At 43.8% G+C, this 24,084-nt stretch overlaps 1 protein-coding gene across 1 annotated transcript in view; it reads right to left on the bottom strand.

Annotated features, from left to right (window-relative positions):
* The window catches only part of mknk2 (MAPK interacting serine/threonine kinase 2), a 28,134-nt gene extending 5,665 nt beyond the window's left edge, over positions 1–22,469 (bottom strand). The window contains exons 1-13 of the mRNA XM_033046847.1: positions 22,318–22,469; positions 21,843–22,019; positions 21,321–21,408; positions 21,108–21,209; positions 19,356–19,453; positions 13,208–13,287; positions 12,726–12,799; positions 11,848–11,952; positions 10,627–10,682; positions 9,554–9,649; positions 5,420–5,614; positions 1,007–1,171; positions 867–910 (exon numbers count right to left, since the gene is read on the bottom strand). Of these exons, the coding sequence (XP_032902738.1) occupies positions 867–910; positions 1,007–1,171; positions 5,420–5,614; positions 9,554–9,649; positions 10,627–10,682; positions 11,848–11,952; positions 12,726–12,799; positions 13,208–13,287; positions 19,356–19,453; positions 21,108–21,209; positions 21,321–21,408; positions 21,843–21,893 (1,154 nt within the window). The 5' untranslated portion in view covers positions 21,894–22,019; positions 22,318–22,469. The remainder of the gene's footprint in view (positions 1–866; positions 911–1,006; positions 1,172–5,419; positions 5,615–9,553; positions 9,650–10,626; positions 10,683–11,847; positions 11,953–12,725; positions 12,800–13,207; positions 13,288–19,355; positions 19,454–21,107; positions 21,210–21,320; positions 21,409–21,842; positions 22,020–22,317) is intronic.
* Between the last annotated feature and the right edge of the window lie 1,615 nt (positions 22,470–24,084).

Here is a 24,084-nt window from a genome sequence, read left to right as displayed (position 1 = left end):
TTCACTAATCCTTTCCTTTTTACATACCTAAAGAAAATGTTAGTCAGTTTTTATATTCCATGCCCACCCCCCCCCCCCCCCTCTTAATTAACCCCTTTGTCCTCCTATGTTAAGTTCTAAATTACTCCCAGTCCTCTGGTTTGCTGCTGCTTCTGGCCAATTTATAAGTCTCTTCCCAGTTTTATTTTTTCGCCAGACAGGGATGAACAATTTCTTGAGTTCATCCATGCGATCTTTAAATATTGGTCGTTGTATCTCCAGTCAACCCTTTGATCTGTATAATTTGCCCGTCTATCCTAGCCAATTCCCTTCTCATACCTTCAAAGTCTTTATTCAAGTTCAGGACCCCAGTCTCAGAATTAACTTCATCCTAATGCAGAATTCCACCATATCATGATCACTGCTGCCCAAGGGGCCTTGCACAACAGGATCGTTAACTAATCCTTCCTCATTACACAGTAGTCTAGGATGGCCTACCCTCTAGTCGGTTCTATTGGTTGAAAAACCCATCCCGTATACATTCTAGGAAATCCTCCTCCTCAGCACTGTTACCAATTTGGTTGGCTCAATCTATATGTAGATTAAAGTCACCCATGATAGTCGCTGTACCTTTCTACAAGCATCCGTAATTCTTGCCTGATGCTATCCCCAACATCCCTACTGCTGTTTGGTGGTCTTGTATATATTCATGTTCTCCAGGGATGTTGCCTGGCCTGCTGAGATACTCCAGCACTTGGTGTTTTATTTTGCAAACCAGCATGTGCAGTTCCTAGTTTCTACATGGAACAGTACGGCACAGGAACAGGCCCTTCAGCCCACAGTGCCCGTGCCGAACACTCGTGCTTGAGGGTGATTCGATGACTTACCTCTGGAGCAGACGGGGTGTTGGAAGGGTGTTCTCTGGAGCATGCTGAAAGCAAGAGAATCAGAGGGATCAATACAAATTCAGTGCAAGTGAAAAAAGCAAAAGGACAATTTGGGTGCTTGGCTGCTCTTGGATACATACCCCTTGCACCCATGGGTGCTCCAGCACTTGTGCTGCACTCAACCTCTTCTTGGCATCTCTGACTAAGAGCTTTGTAATGAGGTCCTTGGCACCGAAAGAGATGTGAGCCCAATCCTTCTCAGGGAACTCGTACTTTCCTTTCTGAATGCTCTCAAAGAGATTATTCTGTAAATAAAATAAAAAACTATTAACAAAGTGGGGGTAAGTTGCGCTTTAATTATAGAGTCTTTACTGTTTCTGCACCAAATTTTAGTCTGTCATACAGCACGGAAACAGGCCCTTCGGCCCAACCAAGATGCCCCATCTACATGAGTCCCATTTGCCTGCATTTTGCCCATTTCCCTACAAACCTTTCCTTTTTATGCACCTGTCCAAGTGTCTTTTAAATATTTAAACAAGAAACTGCAGATGCCAGTTTACACTAAGTCCTGAAGCAACTTAGTGGAAAAATAAAACAATGCCAATCCTGCTGAATCTGAAGGATCTTGACCCAAAACATTGTCCATTCCTTCCGCAGATGCTGCCTGATCCACTGAGTTCCTCCAACGTTTTGCTCAAGATTCCAGCATCTGCAGTTGTTCGTATCTTCCGTCCCATTCCCCAGTGCGGTCTGGCAATGAACTGCTTGTTCCAGCCCATCAGACTTATTAAACATCTCAATCACTGCTCTCTACGTCCTAATGAGACCAGCTTTTCCAGCTTCGAAGCCGAACAACTTCCCTGCAATTCACAAACTTGTGCAGACGCATTCAAGAAAGGGCCGCTCCCACTTCACAGCCACATTCCTGTCCTGCAACGGCAAGTGTTAGAATTTCCTCTTGAACCAGCATCAGCTCCTCAGCCTCTGCAGCATTTAATCCATCCTTCCACCCAAGTCAGCAATGCACAGCCTCGTCATGTCAAAATCTGAAGCTTTAACCTTGAAAACCATTACATCTTACCAATCACACACAACTTTCTAAAAAAAAAAAAAAGGCTGGGGGAACTCAGTTCTGTTCCATGAGCAACTGGAGTTTGGAGGACTGGGTGCCCTTGGGTAATAAATGGGGAAAAATATGACTGGAGTTATTAGAGACTGCAGATGCTGGAATGAGCAAAACAGAAAGTGCTGGAGGAACTCAGCAGGTCAGGCAGCATCTGTGGAAGGAAAGAACTGCAGATGCTGGTTTTACTCCAGCATTTTGTGTCTATCTTCAGCATCTGTGGAAGGAATGGATAGGCGATGTTTCGGGTCGGGACCCTTTTTTCAGAGCACGAATCATAGAGGGAGGAGGGGGGGAGGGCGGGGACAGCGAGAGAGGGTCTCACAGAGAGCTTTCCGGTCAGAAAACAGGAGAACCTCTTCAACGTGGGCGTACTTTGAGGTTCTACAATGGAGCTGTAAAGTGGAGACACAAGGAATGAGGGGGGGTGGGGGGAGTGGGTTGAATGGCAGATGGGTTGAGTAAGTGAAAAAGGCTAAAGGTGAAAACATTGTATCAGATAAGGAGAAGAGTGAAATGCAAATCCAGAGGGAGAGATACAGATGGAAGGGGACGGAGAGAGGGGATCCATTTGAATTCACAACGCTGAAGGCTTGCATTGGCTTTCTTACTTCATTACCCTATGAAACAAGGAACAGCGGATGCTGACTTACACATAAGATCACAAATTGCTGGAGTAACTCTGTGGGTAAGGCCTCTCTCTCACAAAAAAAATAAAACAAAATAAAATAAAAATTTGGGTTATTGATAGGGGACGATCAGCCACGATCACAATGAATGGCGGTGCTGGCTCGAAGGGCCGAATGGCCTCCTCCTGCACTTATTTTCTACGTTTCTATCTCTGGAGAACATGGATAGGTGACGTTTCGGGTCGGGACCCTTTGGTCACAATAATAAAGATGCTGCCTGACCCGCTGAGCTACTCTGCCACTTAGCACCCTGTGATTATACTTTATTGGCATACTGCCCGAGCAATGAAGAAAGTTTCAACCTCACTAGGCCAAAAAGGGGTGTGACAAGGAGAGGTTTTAAGTCGCGGAATCATGTACAACTCAAAATGATGGCAGCAAACAACTGGCAAAGCGTTATGTTCACTTAGAACATGGAACAGTACAGTACAGGAACAGGCCCTTTGGCCCACAAAACCCATACTGAACATGATGCACTAATTTGCTCTGCCTGCACCTAATCCATATCCCTCCATTCTCTGCATAAATGTTGTATCCTTTATCTTTGCACTGTGCCTGGTTTGACTATATTCATGTTTTTTTTTAGTGGATCGTGTGCAAACAAAAGCTTTTCACTGTATTTTGGTACACATGACAGTAATAAATCATATGCCTACTTGAAATTTGCTTTCCAAACTACTATTGTATCTGCCTCCACCACTACCACCCTCAGCAGCAAGTTCCAGGCACCCTCCACCACTGTGTCAAAAAACTTGCCCTGCACATCTCCTTTAAACGTTGCCGCACTCTCATTAAAGCTATACCCTCGAGTCTTTGACAACTCCACCCTGGGATTCTGACCGTCTACCTTACCTATGCCCATCATCATTTTATACACATACATCATTTTATCAGGTCACTTCTATAAGAAACACGAACATCTCATTATGCTAATTTAAAAAAAAAATTTAAAAAATTAAATTCTTTAAATGTTCGGCATCTTTGTTCCAATTAACTAAGTGCCGTCTTGCACATGGCGTCAGCCACAGCCAGTGACCACAGGAAGATGGCATTAGCCGCAGGATTTCACTTTTCAACCTGATGTTCTTCGCAACACTCATTTTGTGAAACCAACTCAGAAAGCAGTTATGCACGGCTGCTTCAGCTATCAGGTTACACGCCCCGCCTGGCAGCTCGGTGGTTTCCACAGCAGCTGCAGGGTGTCGCAGTTCCCAGCCCTGCATGTCATGGCCACAGAGGAGAAACACCCACGCAACTCACTAATATAGTCAGTGTCAAACAGCAAACAGGCCCATCTCGTACATACCAACCAAGACGCACCGTCAGAAGGTAGTCCCTTTTGCTCACCATCACAGGGGGAACGTGCGAACTCCACACGGACAGCACCCATCAAGTCTGCTCCACCATTCGATCGTGCTGAACTATTTTTCCCCCTCATCAAATCCATTCACTTGCCTTCTCCCCATAACCTTAGAAGCCCTTCCAATCAAGTGCCTAGGGTGGCACAGCGGTAGAGTTGCTGCCTTACAGCGAATGCAGCTCTGGAGACCCAGGTTTGAACCCAACTGCGGGTGCTGTCTGTACAGAGTTCGTACATTCTCCCCGTGACCTGTGAGGGGTTTTCTCCGAGATCTTCGGTTTCCTCCCACACTCCAAAGACGTACAGGTTCGTAGGTTAATTGGCTTGGTAAATTTAAAATGATCCTTAGTGGGTGTAGGATAGTGTTCATATTCGGGGATCGCTGGTTGGCGCGGACGGACCCAGTGGGCCGAAGGACCCGTTTCCGCGCTGTATCTCTAAACTAAACAATCTATTTCTGTTTTAAAATTACCCAATGACTTGGCCTCCATGGCTGCCTGTAGCAATGAATTCCATAGATTGGCCACCCTCTGGCTAAAGAAATTCCTCCTCATCTCCATTCTAAAGGTACATCCTTTTATTCCAAGGCTGTTCCCTCTGATCCTAGATTCTCCCACAACTATCTTATTATCTAACCTGTTATCTCCCATTATGCAGCCAGTTATCTCCAAAATCATGTTACCGCAAAGCACCACCCCTCCCAACACCATCCTCTTGCTTCTCTACGGACGTGGGGGTGGATGAAGATTAGTGTGCAACAATAATCCATTGGATTACTGCTCATGGTAAGGCATTGGCAAGGGCAAAAGATGAGGCGAAATCAATTAATCCCCAGTTACTGTGTATTTGATATATCCATTCAATAAATCAATCCTTTGAACAGCAACTTCTGAATACAAGAGTATTTATCACACTGCTAATTCAGAAACACCCATTCCCAATGCAAGAACTACACAGTGCCATCGAGGAATCCTTCAGTGGTATGTTTTAGTTTTAGTTTAGAGATACAGCGTGGAAACGGGCACTACGGCCTACTGAGATCTCGCTGATCAGTGGTCACTGCACATTAATGCTATCGACAAACACAAGGGACAATTTACAGAAGCCAATTAACCTACAAACCTTTGGAGCGTGAGAGGAAACCGGATATCCCGGAGAAAACCTACGCTGGTCACGGGTAGAATGTATAAACTCCGTCTGCACAGACATCACCCGTAGTCTGGATCAAACCCGGGTGTCAGGCGCTGTAAGGTAGCAACTCTACCGCTGCGCTACCATGCTGCTCTGATGACTTTGGTGCTGGTTCAGTTTCAATAACAAACCGAGTATAAAATGCCCAGCAATACAGTTAAAAAGCATGGGAATAAAGTTGGGCACTCACCTGACAATAAGGACAGGCCTCACCACGATCCCAGCCACAGTCAGTACCACAGTTACCCACAAAGGGTGGATATCCGCTGAGCATGATGTACAATATAACACCCAGACTCCAGAGATCACAGCGTTTGTCGTATATCGAAGCCTCTTCGTTGAACGCCTCCACAACCTCTGGTGCCATGTACTCGGCAGAGCCACACTAGTATGGTTAAAAGAAAGTTCATAGGAATTAGGTTTAGCTTTAATTTTGCCACGTTTTACAGAGATTTGGTTTGCACGCTATCCAAACAGATACCATATAAGGAGACAGTGTGCTGAAGTAACTCTGCGGGTCAGGCAGCATCTCTGGAGAACATGGATGTACCATACATAAATACAATCAAGTCACTCAAGTACAATAGATATAGAGCAAAGGGGAAGATACAGAGTGCAGAATATAGTTCTCAACATTGTGGCATCTTATCTTGTGCAAGCACCGTTCAAAATGGAAGGAGCGGTTCTTGGGTCTGGTGACAATTCACATTACCCTGTGCTAAATCACCAGGTTTTTTGTAACAGCACGATGTTTGTTGGCAAACATGATGCCAAGATAAACCGACCTTTGCCCTTTTTCCGGGGTTACGTCTGCGCCCGGGTAGTACTAGAGAGGGACTACGCCCTGTCCACGGGCAACCAGGGGGGGTTCCGGGACCGCTGGGCACTGCGGGGGGGTTGAATGTATCCTGGACAAGGATTGCAATATAGTTGTTTAGTAATTTACTTAGTATATTTGTTTGTCTTGTATTATGTTGGTGGGTTCTGTCTTGTTTTATTGTGTTGTAAATACTATTTGAATAAATATTTTTGATTTAAAAAAGATAACCCTCTTTCATCTGCCTGTAAATGATCCATATCCATGATGATGCCTATCTCAACGCATCTTAAATGCCACTATCGTATCTGCCTCCACCACCACCCTTGGCAACGTGTTCCAGGCACCCACCACTCTGTGTATGTAAAAAATGTCTCACAAATCTCCTTTAAGCTTTCCCCTCTCACCTTAAAAGTAATGCCCTCTTGTCTTTGACATTTCTACCCCGGGGGGGGGGGGGGTAAAAAAAGCCTACTCTATCCATGCCTTTCATAATTTAATATACTTTTACAGTAAGATTAAATGCTGTGGAGTGGGCGGGGGATTTTTTTTAAACAAGACGCGTTCCGTTCACTCCCACCCACAACTTCAATCGCCCTGACTGCGGATGGTTCAACTCCCCCGACTGCGAGAGAAAAGGAGGAAAGATGATAAGACTTTGCCTTCCATCACAGTGGGGAATGTGGAGGAGCCGCTGTGGTGGATGTTTATGTCAAATTTTTGCGTAGTTGTGTGTCTTGTTGCTTTTTTGGTATGACTATGGCAAACCAAATTCCTCGTATGTTGCAAAACATACTTGGCCAATAAATGACGATTATGATATTCATTTGAAGGATGGTGGGTTGTTCTTGTATCCCATCAGGTGCTGTGGTTGCCTCCAGCAAGAGAAGTTCTGCTCAGCTCAGATAGTCTGTTGCAAATCTGGAAGTGAGGTCGTTTCTCTGGGAGAGAGCAAAGGACCCTTCAGCTCTGGAGTAATGAGGTCTTGCTGGTTGCACTTGGAGTCGCACTAGTACTCGCCAAGTCAAACCATTTTAGTTTTGTTAACCCTTTCTTTGCAATATTCGCTTTACTGTTGGAATCTTGGTCTGGTTTCCAAATAAGAAAACAGATGCAAGGAGATGTTGTGAAGAGGACAGAAGGGTCCATGGAACACACAGCCAGGGGTGGTGGTGCAGACACGATACAACAGTGGCATTTAGGAGGCTTTTAGATGGGAATGGATCACGTGTAGGCAGAGATTAGTTAAACTTGGCATCATGTTGAGCACGGACACTGGGGGCTGAAGGGCCTGTTCCTGTGCAGCGTAGTTCTATGTCTACCTGCTTATACCTTTTTGTTTTTGGAAGTGCAGTAGATATGACACAAATAGCAACATGCTCACTGATCTACATCTCAATGACAACTTGCATTTTTATAGCATCCCTGTTGTATTAAAATTGGGCCACAACACATCCCTGTACCCAAGGGCAAGGGGTGCACTCGAATATCTTGTGAATGGTTTGGCACCAGGATCAACTTTTCCAATGAGCAAGGATGTTTGGAGCCAAACACGGCAAGAATTCCAAACAGGGGGAAGAGTTTAGCAGGGATGTGCAGATCAAGTTTTGTTTTTAAACAGAGAGCAGTGGGAGCTTAGAATTGGTTGCTAGGGGTGGTGGTGGACTCAGATATGATGGTGGTGTTTAAGAGGCTTTTGGATAGGCACATGGAAGTGCAGGGAATGGATCATGTACAGGCAGATGAGATTTGTTTAATTTGGGATCTTATTCGGCACAAACACTATCCTATGCTGTACTGTTCCATGCTCTCGGTTTTCTTTCCAACTTAAGACTTGCACCCATTGTGAAATTTGCCCATCTGGAAAAGCAAACTTTGATTCCGTCCATCATTAAAACTTCTACTAAGATGCAATCTGCTTCCCTGAAGGAAGTCCATGAGAGTGCCTGAAATTCATCGCATATCGAAAAGTATTTGCACCAATGGTTTTGTGGGATTATGTTCTCAAGCTCCAAGCCAATGCCCCAACCCTCCTGTTCCCGAGCAGCCTATTAGTGCTTCGGAAAATACTCAGCCCTCCCTACCCCAGAGGATTGCTGGAAACCTTTCTGAGAAAGCATTTGTTGGCTAGAACACGCCGACCTTGAGCAAGAACCGTCCGTATCAAAACAGAACTTCACAGCAGCAAGCGAGTCAGCAACGATTCACAAGTTCATTGACACTGAAAGACTACACCACTATTGACAAGGATTACTCCTTCAAAAACGTCGCAGGCACATGATCTTAAAAACTGACCCGAAACATAATCTCAAATATTTTAAAACCAGACTTTAAAATTGCAATAAAATGGTACAGACATTTACTATAATATTTAAAAGACTTTTGGGCAGGTACATGGATAAGAAAGTTTTAGAGGAACAGGGGCCCAAACACAGGCAGTTGGGAGTAGTGTAAATGGGGCATGTTTGGTTGGCAGGGGCAACTTGGTCCGAAAGGCCATTTTCTGTGCTGCCTGACTCTATGCCACAAATGGAATATAAAGGTTGCCCAAATTGAAGTTGGATTCATAGTTCTGGGCCTGGTCTCACTCACATTCTCCATGGGTTTCTGAGGGTGATGGTCCCGACAGTGGATGCTTTATATAATTGTGGTGATTTCAGAAATTTAAAATGTTGAGAATCCAATGTTATGCTCCAAATTAGGAAGCGTATACAAAACAAGATAATCAGCCTATTCCAGCAGTTTCTCTTATCTTTAAACTACATAGAACATAGTTCAGCACAAAAAACCAGGCTCTTTGGCTCAATGTTGGTGCTGAATACTAGACAATGTTAAACTGATCTCTCCACTACATAATCACGTCCCTATTTATATGCCTCTTAATCTATCGTATCTGCCTCTATCACCACCCCTGGCAACTCGTTCCAAGCACCCACACCACATTGTGTAAAAAAAAAAACTTGCCCCGCACATCTCCTTTAATCTTTGCCCCTCTTACCTTAAAGCTATGCCTTCTAGATCACACAACCGACAAGATATTTCCAAATATAATTTTTTTCTAAAGTAGCCGAAGAATAAGAGAGAAAAGATTCAAAGTCTCCATGTGCTAATTGAACGACTCTTGACAAATGATATTCAAGGGACTGGAGGGTTTAGAGAGCACCACAATAAATCTAGGTTAAGTGTCTTGTTCTCAATGCAATAACATTCGTTAGTTCTCAAGTGTCAGGCTTTGCCAAGGTGGTGAAATCTGCAGCAAGCAGAGGTGCAGAGAAAGTTGCTGAGAGCAGGAACGTACAAATGGACTTGGGGAAGCCTCCAGGTGACTTGCACGAGGTCTGTAGGTGACAGCTGAGATAATCTCAAGACAAATGGATCGCTGCGACACGACAGAGTTACCTGCAGTCGATGGCAAAATATCAGGTTTTTAAATAGCCCCAGATTACACAGCAGTGTAGACGCGGAGTGTAATACCATTTTACAGCCTTAATTAAAGCCCCTTCTTACCGGCGTCAGAAGTTCAGGGGTCGAGATGGGGGAACAGTCACCGTTCAATTTTATCCCACTTCCCAAGTCAAAGTCACAGATCTTTACAGGAGACAGCTGAAAGCCAAAAGAAAAATACATGAACTAACTGCAAACTAATGAGCAAAGCTTGGTTAGGTTTAAAAACAAAAATGACTCATCTCTGACTGGGCGTGTGCGTCGACGCACGTATCAATTAGTGTGTCAGTAAGTATGTGCATGTGTTTACACGTGTGTATTTACACATGTCAGTGTCTGTGCGTGTTAACATGTGTCAGTATGTATGTGTGCCAGTAAGTGTGAGTTGGTATGTGTGCACATCTGCATGTGCCAATAAATGTGTCAATATGTGTGTGTGCGCACGTCAAATGGGTCAGTGTGTGGGCACACCCACTCACCTGTCAGTGGGTGCGTGCGTGTGCATGTTAAACTATTTCTCCCATTTGGTCAATCAAGCCCAAAAGTCACACTCAATGAACAGGGCAAAAGGATTGCCAGCATCACTCCAAAACAAAATGGTGGACAGAGGTTCAAGTAACATGTCCATCCTCCAATTAGTCAGTAATCTCAACCTATTGGCACATAACCTCCACCTTCTTTTTACTTCAGGAACATGACTAAAATGCCCTGCATACCTTTCCCGTGGGTACTGACTGCCCAGTTGTATGTTCTTAGATGTAGCTGGAGATTTCTAGCAATGTAATGTTTCCCTGTGAATTTATACAGGTTGGTCTTCCTTTTCACCAGCCCTTGCAACCAATTCATTGCAGGGAAGGTGAAAACTTAATGCACCCTCTTGTGTAAGTAATTACAATGATGGACTAAGGAGACCATCCGGCTACAAAAGATTTAGAATCCAAACATTTAGCAATCGTCAATTAAGCCTTCATTCCGCATTAGTGAGTCTACGAGTTTTATTTCCTACATAGACAGACTCTCAAACTTACTAATTAACCAACTAGAGTCATCGACAATTACTCTCCAAACAAAACACTATCTTCATGTACTTTTAATAAGCATTCTTTGCAATTCAAAACGATTCCAACTGTGCATACCTGTTCTGGGTTTTCACACAAGATGTTCTCTGGTTTCAAATCACGGTGGGCCATGCCTAACAGAAAGAGCAACCTTGTTAGTGGAATTAGATCAGCAATTGCCATTTAAATATATCCTTTGTCCATAAATGTTCTCATGTCAAACACAGGGACAGAGGGAAAATACACACTAAGTGCTGGAATAATTCAGTGGATCAGGCAGCAGCCTCCCCCCCCTTCCCACTACATCCCTTCCTCTAGCTTCACAATTTGCAACTCTTCAATCCTGATCCGACCCAAAATGTCTGTCACCTATCCGTATTTTCCAGAGATGCTGCCTGATTCGCTGAGTTACACTGGCACTGGTAAAGCAGCACCTGCAGTTCCCTGTGTCTACAGAGGTGGAGGACTATGCAGACTAAAAATAAAATATTGGTGACTTTATAGTTTATTTTCTTATTGTTGACGCTACTCACTGTATGACAACACACCCACACACACTGTACACACACATATACATATACATAGCGTGTGCATTGTGTTTACAGGCATATTATGCTGCTGTATGTAAGAGCTTCATTGTTCTGCTTGTCAGTATATATGAAAATTAAACACTGCCAGTTGGAACTTGTTGAATAAGGGCGGATTTGGATGAAAATAGACTGGGCTTGACAGTGAGTGCAGGGCAGGGAGGGGCATAGTAAGAAGTGATACAACATCAAATACGGCACAGTGGTGCAGCTGCTGCCTCACAGCACCAGAGGCCAGAGCCCAATCCTGACCTTGAGTGCTGTCTGTGTGGAGTTTGCATGTTATCCCTATGACACGTAAGTTTCTTCCAGATGCTCTGATTTCCTCCCACATCCCAAAGATGTGCAGGTTTTGCCTCATATATATGTATGTAAAAATGCCCCCAATTGGTAGAGACTGGATGAAAAGTGGATAATACAGAACTAGTGTGAATGGGCGATCGATGGTATGCATGGAATTGATGGGCTGAAGGGCCTGTTTCCATGCTGTATCTCTAACACTAAACTAATTAAATAGAATAGCTAAGAGACTTCCAAGGTTTCAGCACCTTATGGAGAGTTTTATATACAATTCAGCCAAGAATCAGATGGTCATCTAATCTCATGAAGTGACAAATAGCAGTAGCATCTTGTTTACTCCCTACATCGGCACTAATTGTAGCTGTAACCATATATCTGAATAAACTAAGTAACAGACCAGTCTGTTTGTTACCTTTGTTGTGAAGGAAGTCCAATGCGCTTGCAATCTCATGGACAACAATACTGGCTTCTCGCTCGTTGAAGTGCTTTCTCCTGTGTATGTGCGTTAATACAGACCCTGGAGAAAAAAAAGTCAGGGGAGTTAGGACGTCAAAAGTTAATTCAATATCCAAAATGTGGTCAATAATAAAGGGCAATTCTGCAACTGATGCCCTGCTGTGTCAGAGAACAGGGTACGATCCTGACCTCCGGTTTAGTTCAAAGATACACCGAACATCAATCTCCTGTTCACACTAGTTCTATGTTATAACCACTTTCTCATCCACTCCATACACACTGGGGGGCAATTTACAAATGAATCTACAAACCCGCACGTCCCTGAGATACGAGAGGAAACTGGAACACATGGAGAAAACCCACGTGGTCACAGGGGGAACATGCCAACTCCACACAAACAGCATCCAAGGTCAGGATCATGGGGCAGCAGGTGTATCGGTTGCACCACTGTGCTATGTTGAGCACTGAAGTACCTCAGCGGGCCAGGCAGCATCTCTGGAGAACATGGGACTCTTCTTCACCGAGATGTTGAAGATAAGAAGTAAGTGGTTTAGAGAGGACACAAGGAAGATTTGATTCAGCCAGATGGTTGGAGTTCAGAATGCAGTGCCCGAGAAGGTGAGGGTGATAGTCTCATAGCATTTAATTACAATTCTGCTGTGCACTTCAATCATCAAGGCATAAAAGGCTTCAGACCAACTATTGATAGATAGTTACTTGATCAGCATTGACAGGGAGGGCCTGGTTCAGTGCTCAATGAGCCATGATTATACCAATCTTTCAAACTGCACTTTATCTAAAAACACCCATCAGTTAATTAGTTTAAATTCATACCTCCTTTCATCTTTTCAAAAACCAAGTAGAACTTATCCTCATCTTCAAAAAATTCAATGAGTTCGAGAATGTTCCTAAAGGCAAACAATATTTAAAAAAAGGTTAGTTCTAAAAGCCGAGACAGCACGAAAGTGCGCACCAACTAACGTGCCCAACTCATTTAAACCGCGCGATGTCACTTTGCACTGCATTTCTAAAAATGCATAAACAAATTTGCCGGCAATGATAAATAAAAGATGCAGATGAATGAGAGAATGCATTTCACCAGCAAGATCAAAATGCAGTGTGACAGAAATAATTGTGCTGCTGATGCATTGTTTAGGCTTTGTTAAGACAAAGCCATTTCCTAGTCGCGCATCAGGATTATCTATTTACAGCAATCACCTGATGGACTAAAATCGATCCTGTCAGCAAACAGCGGGTGTGCCGCAGCATTAATTGTCTCGTGCTGTCTTTAGGATTAAGTGAGAGCCAAGCTGTACCTGTGTCCCTGACACTGATAGAGCATCTCCACTTCACGGAACACACGGCTGCGACTACGGCCCGGTTGCTTCTCAATAATCTGCAACAAGCAATCAAAGTAAAACCCTTTAGTACAGCCACAGGCACAAAGTCCCATCACACCTTCGTGACTTATGCCCACACTCTCTTGTTCATACTTTTCATGAAAGGCAAGCGAGTGTTTAATTGTCACATGTACCAAAAACAGACCGATGACATTCTTAATTGCAACAAACAGCCCCACGGGTCTGTAAACACAAAACTCAATAGATAACACAAGAAAGACTAGATAATCAAAAAAGAAATGTCGTTAATTTAACGGGCGGTACAGTGGCAGGGTTGCTTCCTTACAGCGCCAGACACCCGGGTTTGAGTCTGACTACAGCTGCTCTCTTACGGAGTTTGCACGTTTCCCTGCGATAGGTGGGTTTTCTCCGGGCACTCCCATTTCCTCCCACATTCCAAAGACGTGCAGGTTTGCAGGTTAATTGGCATGTAAATAGTTCCTAGGCTGTAGGACAGAACTCATGTATGGGTGATTGTTGGTCAGCATGGACTGTGTGGAATGCAGGGCCTGTTTCCACGCTGTATCTATAAACTAAAATACTCCAATATTTGTGCAAAAAAGCCCAAAGTCCTTAGTACAACCACGACAACTTGTAGTTTATAGTTGAGGTTATTGTAAAGTAACCATCTGCCCCTTCTTCAGACAATATTCAAGAAGATCATGGCTAAATCTATCATCTCCTCAAGACAGCAATTTTTCTGCTTATCAATTTCCAAAGTAACTTTTCAGTAGTTTCCTTGTTCTGTATCAAAATTGCGTTATAACCAAAAATGTGCTGGAGCAACTCATAGAGTCAGGCAGCATCTATAGATGGATAGACAACATTTGGGCTGGGACTCTTAGACCCACAACCTCATCTATCCACAGGTCTGTAAAATAGACCCACTGAGCTACTCCTGCAAGTTTGATTTATTGTTGCCGAGCTTGTTTTGCTAATATTAGCAATTCTGTTTTACAAATATTTCCAATCTGCATTATTGGATTGTCCACAGTTCAGCAACAGAAACAGTTATAACTGATATATGAATACATTTAACTATTTAGTAAATATATTTCATTGTTCCGTTGTCCGTACATGTGACAATTAAACATTCTTGAGTATGATTTTGATTCAATAATGTCAAAATACATACATCTGCCAGTCAAAACCCCCTTCACCGATGTCCACCTCTCACTTGTCAGACTTTCTTCCATCCCACCCCACCCCCACAATCAGTCTGAGGAAGGGTCTCGACTCATAACATCACTTTTTCACGTTCTCCAGAGATGCTGCCTGACCGACAGAGTTACTCCAGCACGTTGTATCTTTTTTTTGTAAACCATACCTGCAGTTGCTTGCATCTATACTTATGCGGAGTAATTACTGTGGAGTAATTACTGTGTGTGTTTAAGGTATCGCCCTACATTGATAGATCTGGCTGAGCAAGGGTTAAATGAAGTTCAAAAAAGATATTGTTGTTATAAACCACACTCAAGGCAACCCTATTTGGACAGTATGTACTGTTAAGGCATATCTGGTATATCTATGTTTATTACAAAGCACAAGAATTCTGGTCTAAAGATCACAAGAATTTAAAAATAGCGTGATCAGGAACTGGAGTTAAGAAATATAAAAATCATATTTTTCGCCGATTCGTTGAGTCCCAGTCTAAAAGTGTGTCAGCTTCCTTTAGCACAAAGGAAATGATTTCAGCTGCCATTTAAAAAAAAAAAAATCCTCTTCCAATCCAAAACATTTGGTAAATTCTTCAGTTTAGCAACGCAATTCGAACAAAAAGCTCTTTGGAGTTCACTGGAGACACAAATTAAAAACAGCTGCTTGCAGCAAAGTTTGCCCTCTGCCAGCGAGTTGTGCAGAGTTCCCTCCCCCACCCCACCCCTCCCCCCGCCCCCCCCCTCGGTCGAGAACACTGCATTGTTTGGCTCTTGCTGCTGAACACAATGTCCTAGCTGCCAGCTGCCTATAGCGTTGTCTGGAGGCAGGCAGTCCCACCCTCTTCAATCACCAATAAACTGAGCTTTGATTGCTCCGAAGACAAAGGACACAGACTCTGTAAAAGTGGCGGCTGGGCCAGAATACCCTCCTGCAGGGTCAAAACCCCACCGTGATTGTCTCCTAGTTGAAGCGTCTAAAACTAGAGGGCGATTATAGGGCTATGTGCAGGGAAAAAGAGGGGCACCAACACTAGTGGGTATAAAAAAATAAATAAAAGGCAACCTGCTGGAGTAACTCAGCCGGTCAAGCAACATCTCTGGAGGACATGGCTAGGTGACATTTCAGGTCAGGACCCTTCTTCCGACTTTTACTGCAGGGTATACCACTAGCAATACCGAACATACAGACACACTAAGAAATGTATTAGGGACTTTGCATATTTTTAGAAGTAGATACAAGGTACTGCAGATGCTGGTTTACAAAAAAAGACAAAGTGCTGGACTAACTTAGCGGGTCAGGCATTGTCCCTGGAGATCATGGATAGGAATCGGTACCCGTCTTTAGACAGGTCTGAAGAAGGGTCCCGACCCGAAACGCGACCTATACATGTTCTCCAGTGATGCTGTCTGATCTGCTGAATTACTCCCCAGCACTTTGTGTCCTTTTCCTGCATATATTTTGTTCTGTATTGTTTATTACAAATAAAGTTTATTTTTGAAATTAAAAAACATTGAATTCATTTTGTCATGTTGTTACATTTAATGTACCTGTAAAAGCTGCAGCAAATAAGAATTTCTGAAGAAGGGTCCCAACCCAAAAGATCGTCTATTCATTCACGTTCTCCAGAGATGCTGCCTGACCCGTTGAGTTACTCCAGCACTTTCTGTCTTTTTGGGCGAAGCAATATCTGCAGTTCCTCGTGTCTAAGAATTTAATTTTTCTGTTCCTGGTGCAAATGACAACTAAACTCTTGTATAGGTTCACGATAAGGGGATGTGGGTTTAGAAAGGAACAGATAAAGATTTTCTTCACACAGGTTGAAATCTGGAAGATTCTGCCCAAGAGACACCCATAATAGTTTAGTATCCAAACACAGTAGGCACAGTAACCTTTGGGCCAAGTGCAGTTGAATGAGGATGGGGAATGAGGACTTGTTTCTAAGCTCCATTTCCTTAAAAAAAATCTTCACAAGGGAGACAAAAGCCCACTGCACCTTGCAAAAATTGCAGGCGAAACACAAATTATTTCAATAAAAATCAAAATGGGAAAAAGCTGAAATACTCAGCAGGTCGGGCAACATCTACATGGAACAATAGCGCACAGGAACAGACCTTATGGTCAACATATTGCAAAGTTAATCTAACTGCCTCTGCCTGCACATGATCCATACCTCTCCTTAGCCATGTGTCTATTAAAAGCTTTTTAAACCCCAGATTTATGTCTGCCTCCACCAATGTGTTCCAGGTACCCACCTCTGTGTTAAAAAGAATCTTGCCTCCACATCTCCTTTAAACTTTGTCCCTCTCAAGCTACATCCTCTAACCCTTGACATTTATAGATTGCCGTGTAGAGTAAAAAACCCAAAATGTTAACCATTTCTCTTTCCACAGATGCTGCCTGATCCACTGAGACAGTGGCACAGAGTTTTCTGTTTATACATCTTGTACTTTCATCATCTGCAAGCCCGGAAGACACTTTATAACATCTACAACAGGGCTCAATTTTCAAACCATGCTGCCTTCAGTTTGTTATATTAGTTTATTTCCCCATATAAACCTACAATTTACAATCCCAAAACTATTTTCACTGCTTCTACTAATGATACCAAAATACGGTTATCTTAAAATAACTTCCACAGTTCTCGCACCAACTCATTTAAACCTCTTTTTCATGTTGTGCCCCATATTACTGAAGAAAATGAACCATGTACACTGGTATACTGAGGTTGAGAGGGACAACGTTTAAAGGAGATGTGCAGGCAAGATGTATTCGAGAGAGAGTTAGATTTAACTCCAAGGGCTAACAGATGCAAGGGATATGGGGAGAAAGCAAGAGCTGGATACTGATTTTGGATGATCAGCCATGATCATATTGAATGGTGGTACTGGCTCGAAGGGCCGAATGGCCTACTCCTGCACCTGTTTTCTTTGCAAGATTGGACATGTTGGGCCAAAGGGCCTGTTTCCATACTGCATGACTATGACTCATCGCTGGCTTTCATTGTATAATTCACAATGAGTTTCAGCAAATCACATGATTGGAAGTTGATGGGTTAACTTAGACTTTAGCTTGCCTGCACTACATTTAACCTCCTCCATAGAGGCCACTGCCAAGTATGGAAAAAAAAAAACTGAAATTACAATCTGGGCTGGAATTCAAACTGCAGCCTCCAATTATTATCCTAACCACCAACATACACCGGGTGTCAGGGGTTATGGGGAGGGCAGGAGAATGGCGTTAGGAGGGAGAGATAGATCAGCCATGGCAGACGTCAGGCCAAATGGCCTAATCCTGCTCCTATTACTTATGAACTTTTGAACAAGTCCACCAATATCGCAATAGACTACAATTGGTCAGATAGGTCTCTATTCTCTTTGTTCACCCCTGCATCTACCAGCTCCACGACCTCTCAGCCAACTGGATTTCTCTTATCCGCTCTCCGTGACTGAAATTGTTGCTCTAGCTGTAGAATGAACATTTATTCAGCTTGCACCCATTGACATAGAGTACCATCAACAAGAATACCATCACCCATCTGTCAATTTAATAACCCTTGGGGCACTCTCCGAGCTAAAGGATAGCTGAAGTTATAAGGAATAGGCTATTTGAACGCAAACCTATCTTTGAGTCCTGAGATTTCTGTTAAATTCTGTTTGCTCATTTAAGTGCGGCTACACACCAAACTAACACTCTGAAAAAAGACACAAAGTGCTGGAGTAACTCAGTGGGTGGAGAACATGGATGGGGGGGGGGGGGGGGGGGGGCGTATCGGGCTGAGACTCTGCATCAGGATGCACAATATAAGATTCTAAACTTACTGAAAGATCTGTGTTTAGTCAAGAGTATCAAGATTATTTATTGACCATAAGTACCAGGACAATGAAATTCTGAAGCAAGGTCCCAACCCAAAATGTTGCTTGTCCATCCCCTCCACTGACCCGCTGAGTTCCTCCAACACTTTGTGTTTTGCTCAAGACTCCAACTTCTGCCTTGCGGCTCCACAATGACATCCTTGTTTGCTGCAGCTTTACAGGCACATTAAACACCACCAATAAATAGGCAATACATTATTAGTTACACAAGTAACCCAGACCATAACAGTGCAAGCCAAAGCACACAGTGATCTTTTCCAAGTGTCCCCAGCGTGCATCAAGTTTAGTTTAGTTTGGAGATACACCATGGAGACAGGCCCTTCGGCCCACTGAATCCACGCTGACCATCGATCACCCATTTACACTGGTTCTATGTTATCCCCCTTTCTCATCCACTGCCTATACACCAAGAAACAATTTACAGAGGCCAATTAGTTCACTAACCCATGTGTCTTTGGGATGAGGAAGGGAACCAGAGCACCCAGAGGAAACCCACGCAGTCACAAAGAGAACATGCAAACTCCACATAGACAGCACCCGAGGTCAGGGCTAAACCCGGGTCTCTGGCGAAGTTAATTTTCAGAAACTTTAATTAGATTTGGGGACAATACATTCAAGGCAGATACCAGTCATTCTTATTAACTAATAAAAGACAGTGCTGGAGTAACTTAGCAGGTCAGGCAACATCTCTGGAGAACATGGATAGGTGATGTTTCATGTTGGGACCCTTCCAGACCCAAAACTTCACCTATCCATGTTGGTCGGATGCTGCCTGACCCGCCGAGTTACTCCAGCACTTTGCCTCTTTTTTTTTTTCTTTTTTTTTTGTAAACCAGCGCCTGCAGTTCCTGGTTTCTACATTCTCGATGACTTGTTGCCAAGAACGCTTTGGCTGAAATATCATAACCAAGGGAGAGGATAAGATTTCAGAGCAACTCCTCCTAATACAGCCGCGCCCTCAAACTAACCCAGATTGCTCAATCAACAAGCGCGTGATGCAATTTACATTCAGAGTTACTAAGCACACAACTCACCTTCACAGCATATTCTTTGTTGGTGATTAGGTTCCCACAAGTCTGCACTCTGGCAAAAGATCCTTCCCCCAACATCTCTCCATTGAGTTTGTAAACATCTGCGAGAACAGCAGGAAAAAAAAAGGCAAAATAAGAGACACACAAGGAACTGCAGATAAGACACAGAACATAGAACAGTACGGCGAGAGAACAGGCCCTTCGGCCCACAATGTCTGTGCTGAACATGATGCCAAGACCAACTCTTACCTGCCTGCGCATAATCCATAAACCTCAATTCCCTGCATATTCATGTGCCTATCCCAAAAGTCTCTTAAACACCACTATCATTTCTGCCTCCACGATCACCACACACCACCCTCTGTGTGTAAAAAAACAATTTGATGTTGGAATTTTAAGCAAAACACAGAGTGCTGGAGGAACTCAGCAGGTCAGGTGCAGGGAATGGACAGACGACATTTCGGGTCAGGTCTGAAGAAGGATCCCATCCCGAAATGTCACCAGTCCATTCCCTCCACAGGTGCTGCCTGACCCGCTGTGTTCCTCTGGCACATTATGTTTTCTTTGAGTAAGAGGGTCTGTCCAGACATAATCCTCACTGCCCAACATGAGGAACACCAACCAAATTTAAAATTTGTGAATAAATAATTTTCTAAAGTTCAAGCAAAGGTAAATATCACTCCTACAAAACTCAACCTTGTTCAAATAAAACCCTTGCTCACATACAAGAACAGTTACTGGATTATGCAGCCTATAAATAATCAAATTTGCTAAGTATCTGCAGTGCATTTAAGCAGAAAGTCAAAGGAGAAAAGGTTTTTAATTACAGATACCCCTTTTAACTAAGACCCAAGAAGCTGCAGATGCTGGAATCTGGAGCAAAAAACAAAGTGCTGGAGGAACTCAGCGAATCAGGCAGCATCAGTGGAGGGAATGGACAGGTGGCCCTTCAACTAGACTGAAGGGTCTCAACATGAAACATCACCAAATTCCTCCTTTCCCCTCTTTCTTTTAAACCCCTTTTAATGCTCTTGCTAAGCTGAACAATATCCCAAACCATGAATCTCCACTTCAGTTGCATCTGGTAAAACAAAACGCAGTTACTGATATTTCCTGTACATTCCACTGCAAGTCTGGCAATTTCAACAACATTTAAGCCCTTCCTGACTGCCCATTGTTTAAACACAGGGATTTAAATTGATTGATGTGAAACATACAGCATGGAAAAAGTCCCTTCGGCCAACTGAATCCACACTGACCCATTAACACCAGTTCTATGTTATCCAACTTTCCCCATCCAAGCCCTACACACTAGGAGTGTAGGAAGGAACTGCAGATGCTGGTTAACACTGAAGATAGACACAAAATGCTGAATAACTCATCAGGTCTGGCAGCATCTCTGCAGAGAAGGAATGGGTGACATTTCGGGTCGAGACCCTTCTTCAGAAGGAGGGCCTTGTGTCCACACTAGGGGCAAATTACAGGGGCTGATTAACCTACAAACCTGCACGTCTTTGGGACGTTGGGAGGAAACCAGAGCACCTAGAGGAAACCTGCACAGTCACAGGGAGAACATGCAAACTCCACACAGACAGCACTCAAGGTCAGGTCAGGAACCCGGGTCTCTGGTGCTGTGAGGCAGCAGCTCTCCCAGCTGTAAATGTGCACCTAGCTGTGACCACAGGAAACGATTGTGCACGTGGAATGCAATCTGCAAATGTAGCAAAGTAACACATCCGGCGAGAGAAAGCCTACCTTCAAATTTGCCACTGAAGCTGTCTGTGGCACGACATCGCTTTTTCTTCTTGTTTCTTTTCTTTGCGTCTGGGATGTCAATGGGCTGACTAGAGGGCATACCTGCAACAAACCACACTCGGTTTTAATTTCACATGTGAGCAGACAGGAAGAATAAAACACAACTCACACGGGCAGCATTTTAAAATAATAATAAGCTCAGCAACAACTTACCAGGCCTGGCAGGACGGTCGAAATTAAACACCTTCTCAATATGAGATGGCCCAGTGTCGTCACAATAATCATCAAAAGGTGTCTGGCCCTGTAACACAAATACAGGTTAATATTACAAATTCATAGCTGGTGTAGGATGCAGTGCAGTGCAAGAGGCTTTTTGTAACCAGCTAGTCAAACCAAAACAAAGATCACAGTTACAAGGAGAGCGCCTACTTGGGGTTTGCATCAGCTGATGCCTCAAAATGGAGCCGGCTTTAAACCCTGAAAGGTGTCCAGGGCATTAGTCCTCCCACTGAAAAGCTTCATTAAACCCAAATGAACAGGAATTAATGCAACAAGGGCGCGGTGAAAATTAATATAGGACAATCTCCCTGGTCATTTTCCCCACGTTCTGCTCCTTGCCAGCAACACCGTTCACTCCGAGATTTTAAATGTCGCTTGACAAGCAAATGGAGGAAAAATGGATTTATGTTTATCTTCTTTTTCTCCGCCTCACAGACAAGGCTCGGCAAGTTTTACCTTGAATGAACGGTGGAATCCTTTCAACTCTGCAGTCTTGTTCTGAACCATTTTTTCCCCCTTCACAGTAACAATTTCCACGCACACACACACACAAAAAAAAGAATCAGCTGAAGTCTCAGGCAGAGGATGTAGTTTGAAGGTGGAAGTGCTCGCTATTGTCCCAGTGTATATGGCCTGCAATACCAAAAATAGAACGATACATTTAGATATTTAATCTTTCCTTGAAATCGTTGCAAATCCAACCTACAGCCACCAAATAAACGTCCAACCCCTAACTAGATCACACCACCTTCCGATATGTCCACACACCGATCGCTTTTCCTAATACATGTTGTAAATGCAACTTATAAAGTGCATTTTCAGATTGCATCAACGTCTGTTTAAAACTGCTGACAGCTTGTATTAAATGCAAGCAGTTTCAATCTGCATTAGAAAAAATATGCACCTTCCATTTTCCAGCACAATAACTTACCAGCACAACACTCCTTCACTAGCCAGCCAGCAGCCTAGTGCTAATCTACAAGCGGCAGCCGTAGGGACACGCTCATTTATAACCTCCCAGCTGTAAACATGCAAGGCCGCCTACGTGCCAACCCGTCAGGGCTGCGTAGCCAGAGATTAGCCTGGGAACAGTGCGCTGTACTGTACAGCAGCCGCCCCAATCACAGTGCTCATGGCTACGTGCACTTAACTCCTTCCTCGCCGGAGAGTTTCACAAACTCCGCCCCGGTTGCATCAGACAATGGAACCGCTGGGACAAGCTGTCCCTCCACTTCTGTGCATTTTGTTCAACCCTTCCCCTTAGAATGTTTGGTCAGAATACAAAATGTCACCATTTCCACCATCACAATGATCTAGAAACAAAGGGCTGGTTGATACACAAAGTGCTGGAATAACTCAACAGGCCAGGCAGTATCTCTGGAGAACATGGAAAGGTGACGTTTTGGGTTCAGTCTGAAGAAGGATACCGATCCATGTTCTCCAGAGATGCTGCTTGACCTGCTAAGTTACTCCAGCACATTGTGTCTTTTTTATCAGAATGATCTAACCTTGTGTTGATATATCTGCAGTTGTAGAATGACAGATATGGGCGACACCCAGTGGCGCAGCTGGTAGAGCCGCTGTCTCAGAGTGCCAGCGAGCCCGGTTCAATTCTGACCTCGGGTGCCGTCTGTGGAGTTTGCATGTTCTCCCTATGATCACGTGGGTTTCCTCCCAAATCCCAAAGTTGTGCCGGTTTGTAGGCTAGTGTGTAGGGAGTGGTGTGAAAGTGGGATAACATAGAACCAATTTGAACGGGTGATCGATGGCCGGTGTGGACTCAGTAGGTCGAAGGGCCTGTTCATATGCTGTATCTCTACTAAACTACATGCCAACTCCATTAACTTAGAAACACAAGGAAATACAGATGCTTTTGGATTCTTATCTTAGAGTCGTACAGCATGGAAACAGGCCCCTTGGTCCAACTTGTCCACACACTGACCAAGATGCCCCATCTAAGCTAGTCCCAATTTGCCTGTTGTTTGCCTATATTCGTCTCAACGATTCCTATCCATGTACCCGTCCTATAGGGAGAGGTTGGGTAGACTTAAGACTTTATTTGTTGGAACACAGGAGGTTGAGGGGTGATCTTATAGAGGTGTATAAAATCATGAGGGGAATAGATAGGGTGAATGGACGGAATCTTTTACCCAGAATCAAAAGGGGAAAGAAAAGCCAGAGGTCATAGGTGTATGACGTACTCCCCTACCCAGAGTAGGGGAACCTAGAATCAAAGGAGATGAGTTTATGGAAAGATTGAATAACTTGAGAGACAACTCTTTCACAGGGGGTGGTAGGTATATGGAACAATCTGCCAGAGGAGGCAATTGAGGCAGGATTTAAAAGACACTTGGACAGGTATATGGATAGGAAAGGTTTAGAGGGTTTCTGACTAAATGCGGGCAAATGGGACCAGCATAGATGGGGCATTTTGGTTTGCATGGATGACCTGGCCCAAAGGTCCTGTTTCTGGACTGTATGACTATGACTTTAACATGTTGCTGAAAATATGACATGTTCTGCCTTGGTTCATGTAGCAGACAAGAGGGATATGTAGCCACCCTGCCACAGGGGTATGCAATCCCACTGGGCAAAATGCTTCACGGCTGTGGCTTACCCAGTTTGATAGAATAACTTATTTTTACTATATTAAGATAAAGCATGTATGATTCATTTTCCTCCCACATCCCAAAGACGT

This window comes from Amblyraja radiata, chromosome 29 (genome assembly GCF_010909765.2).
Source record: "Amblyraja radiata isolate CabotCenter1 chromosome 29, sAmbRad1.1.pri, whole genome shotgun sequence".
Classification (NCBI taxonomy): Eukaryota; Metazoa; Chordata; class Chondrichthyes; order Rajiformes; family Rajidae; genus Amblyraja; species Amblyraja radiata.
Note: the sequence above shows the minus strand (reverse complement) of the source record. Positions and strands in the feature narration are given on the sequence as shown.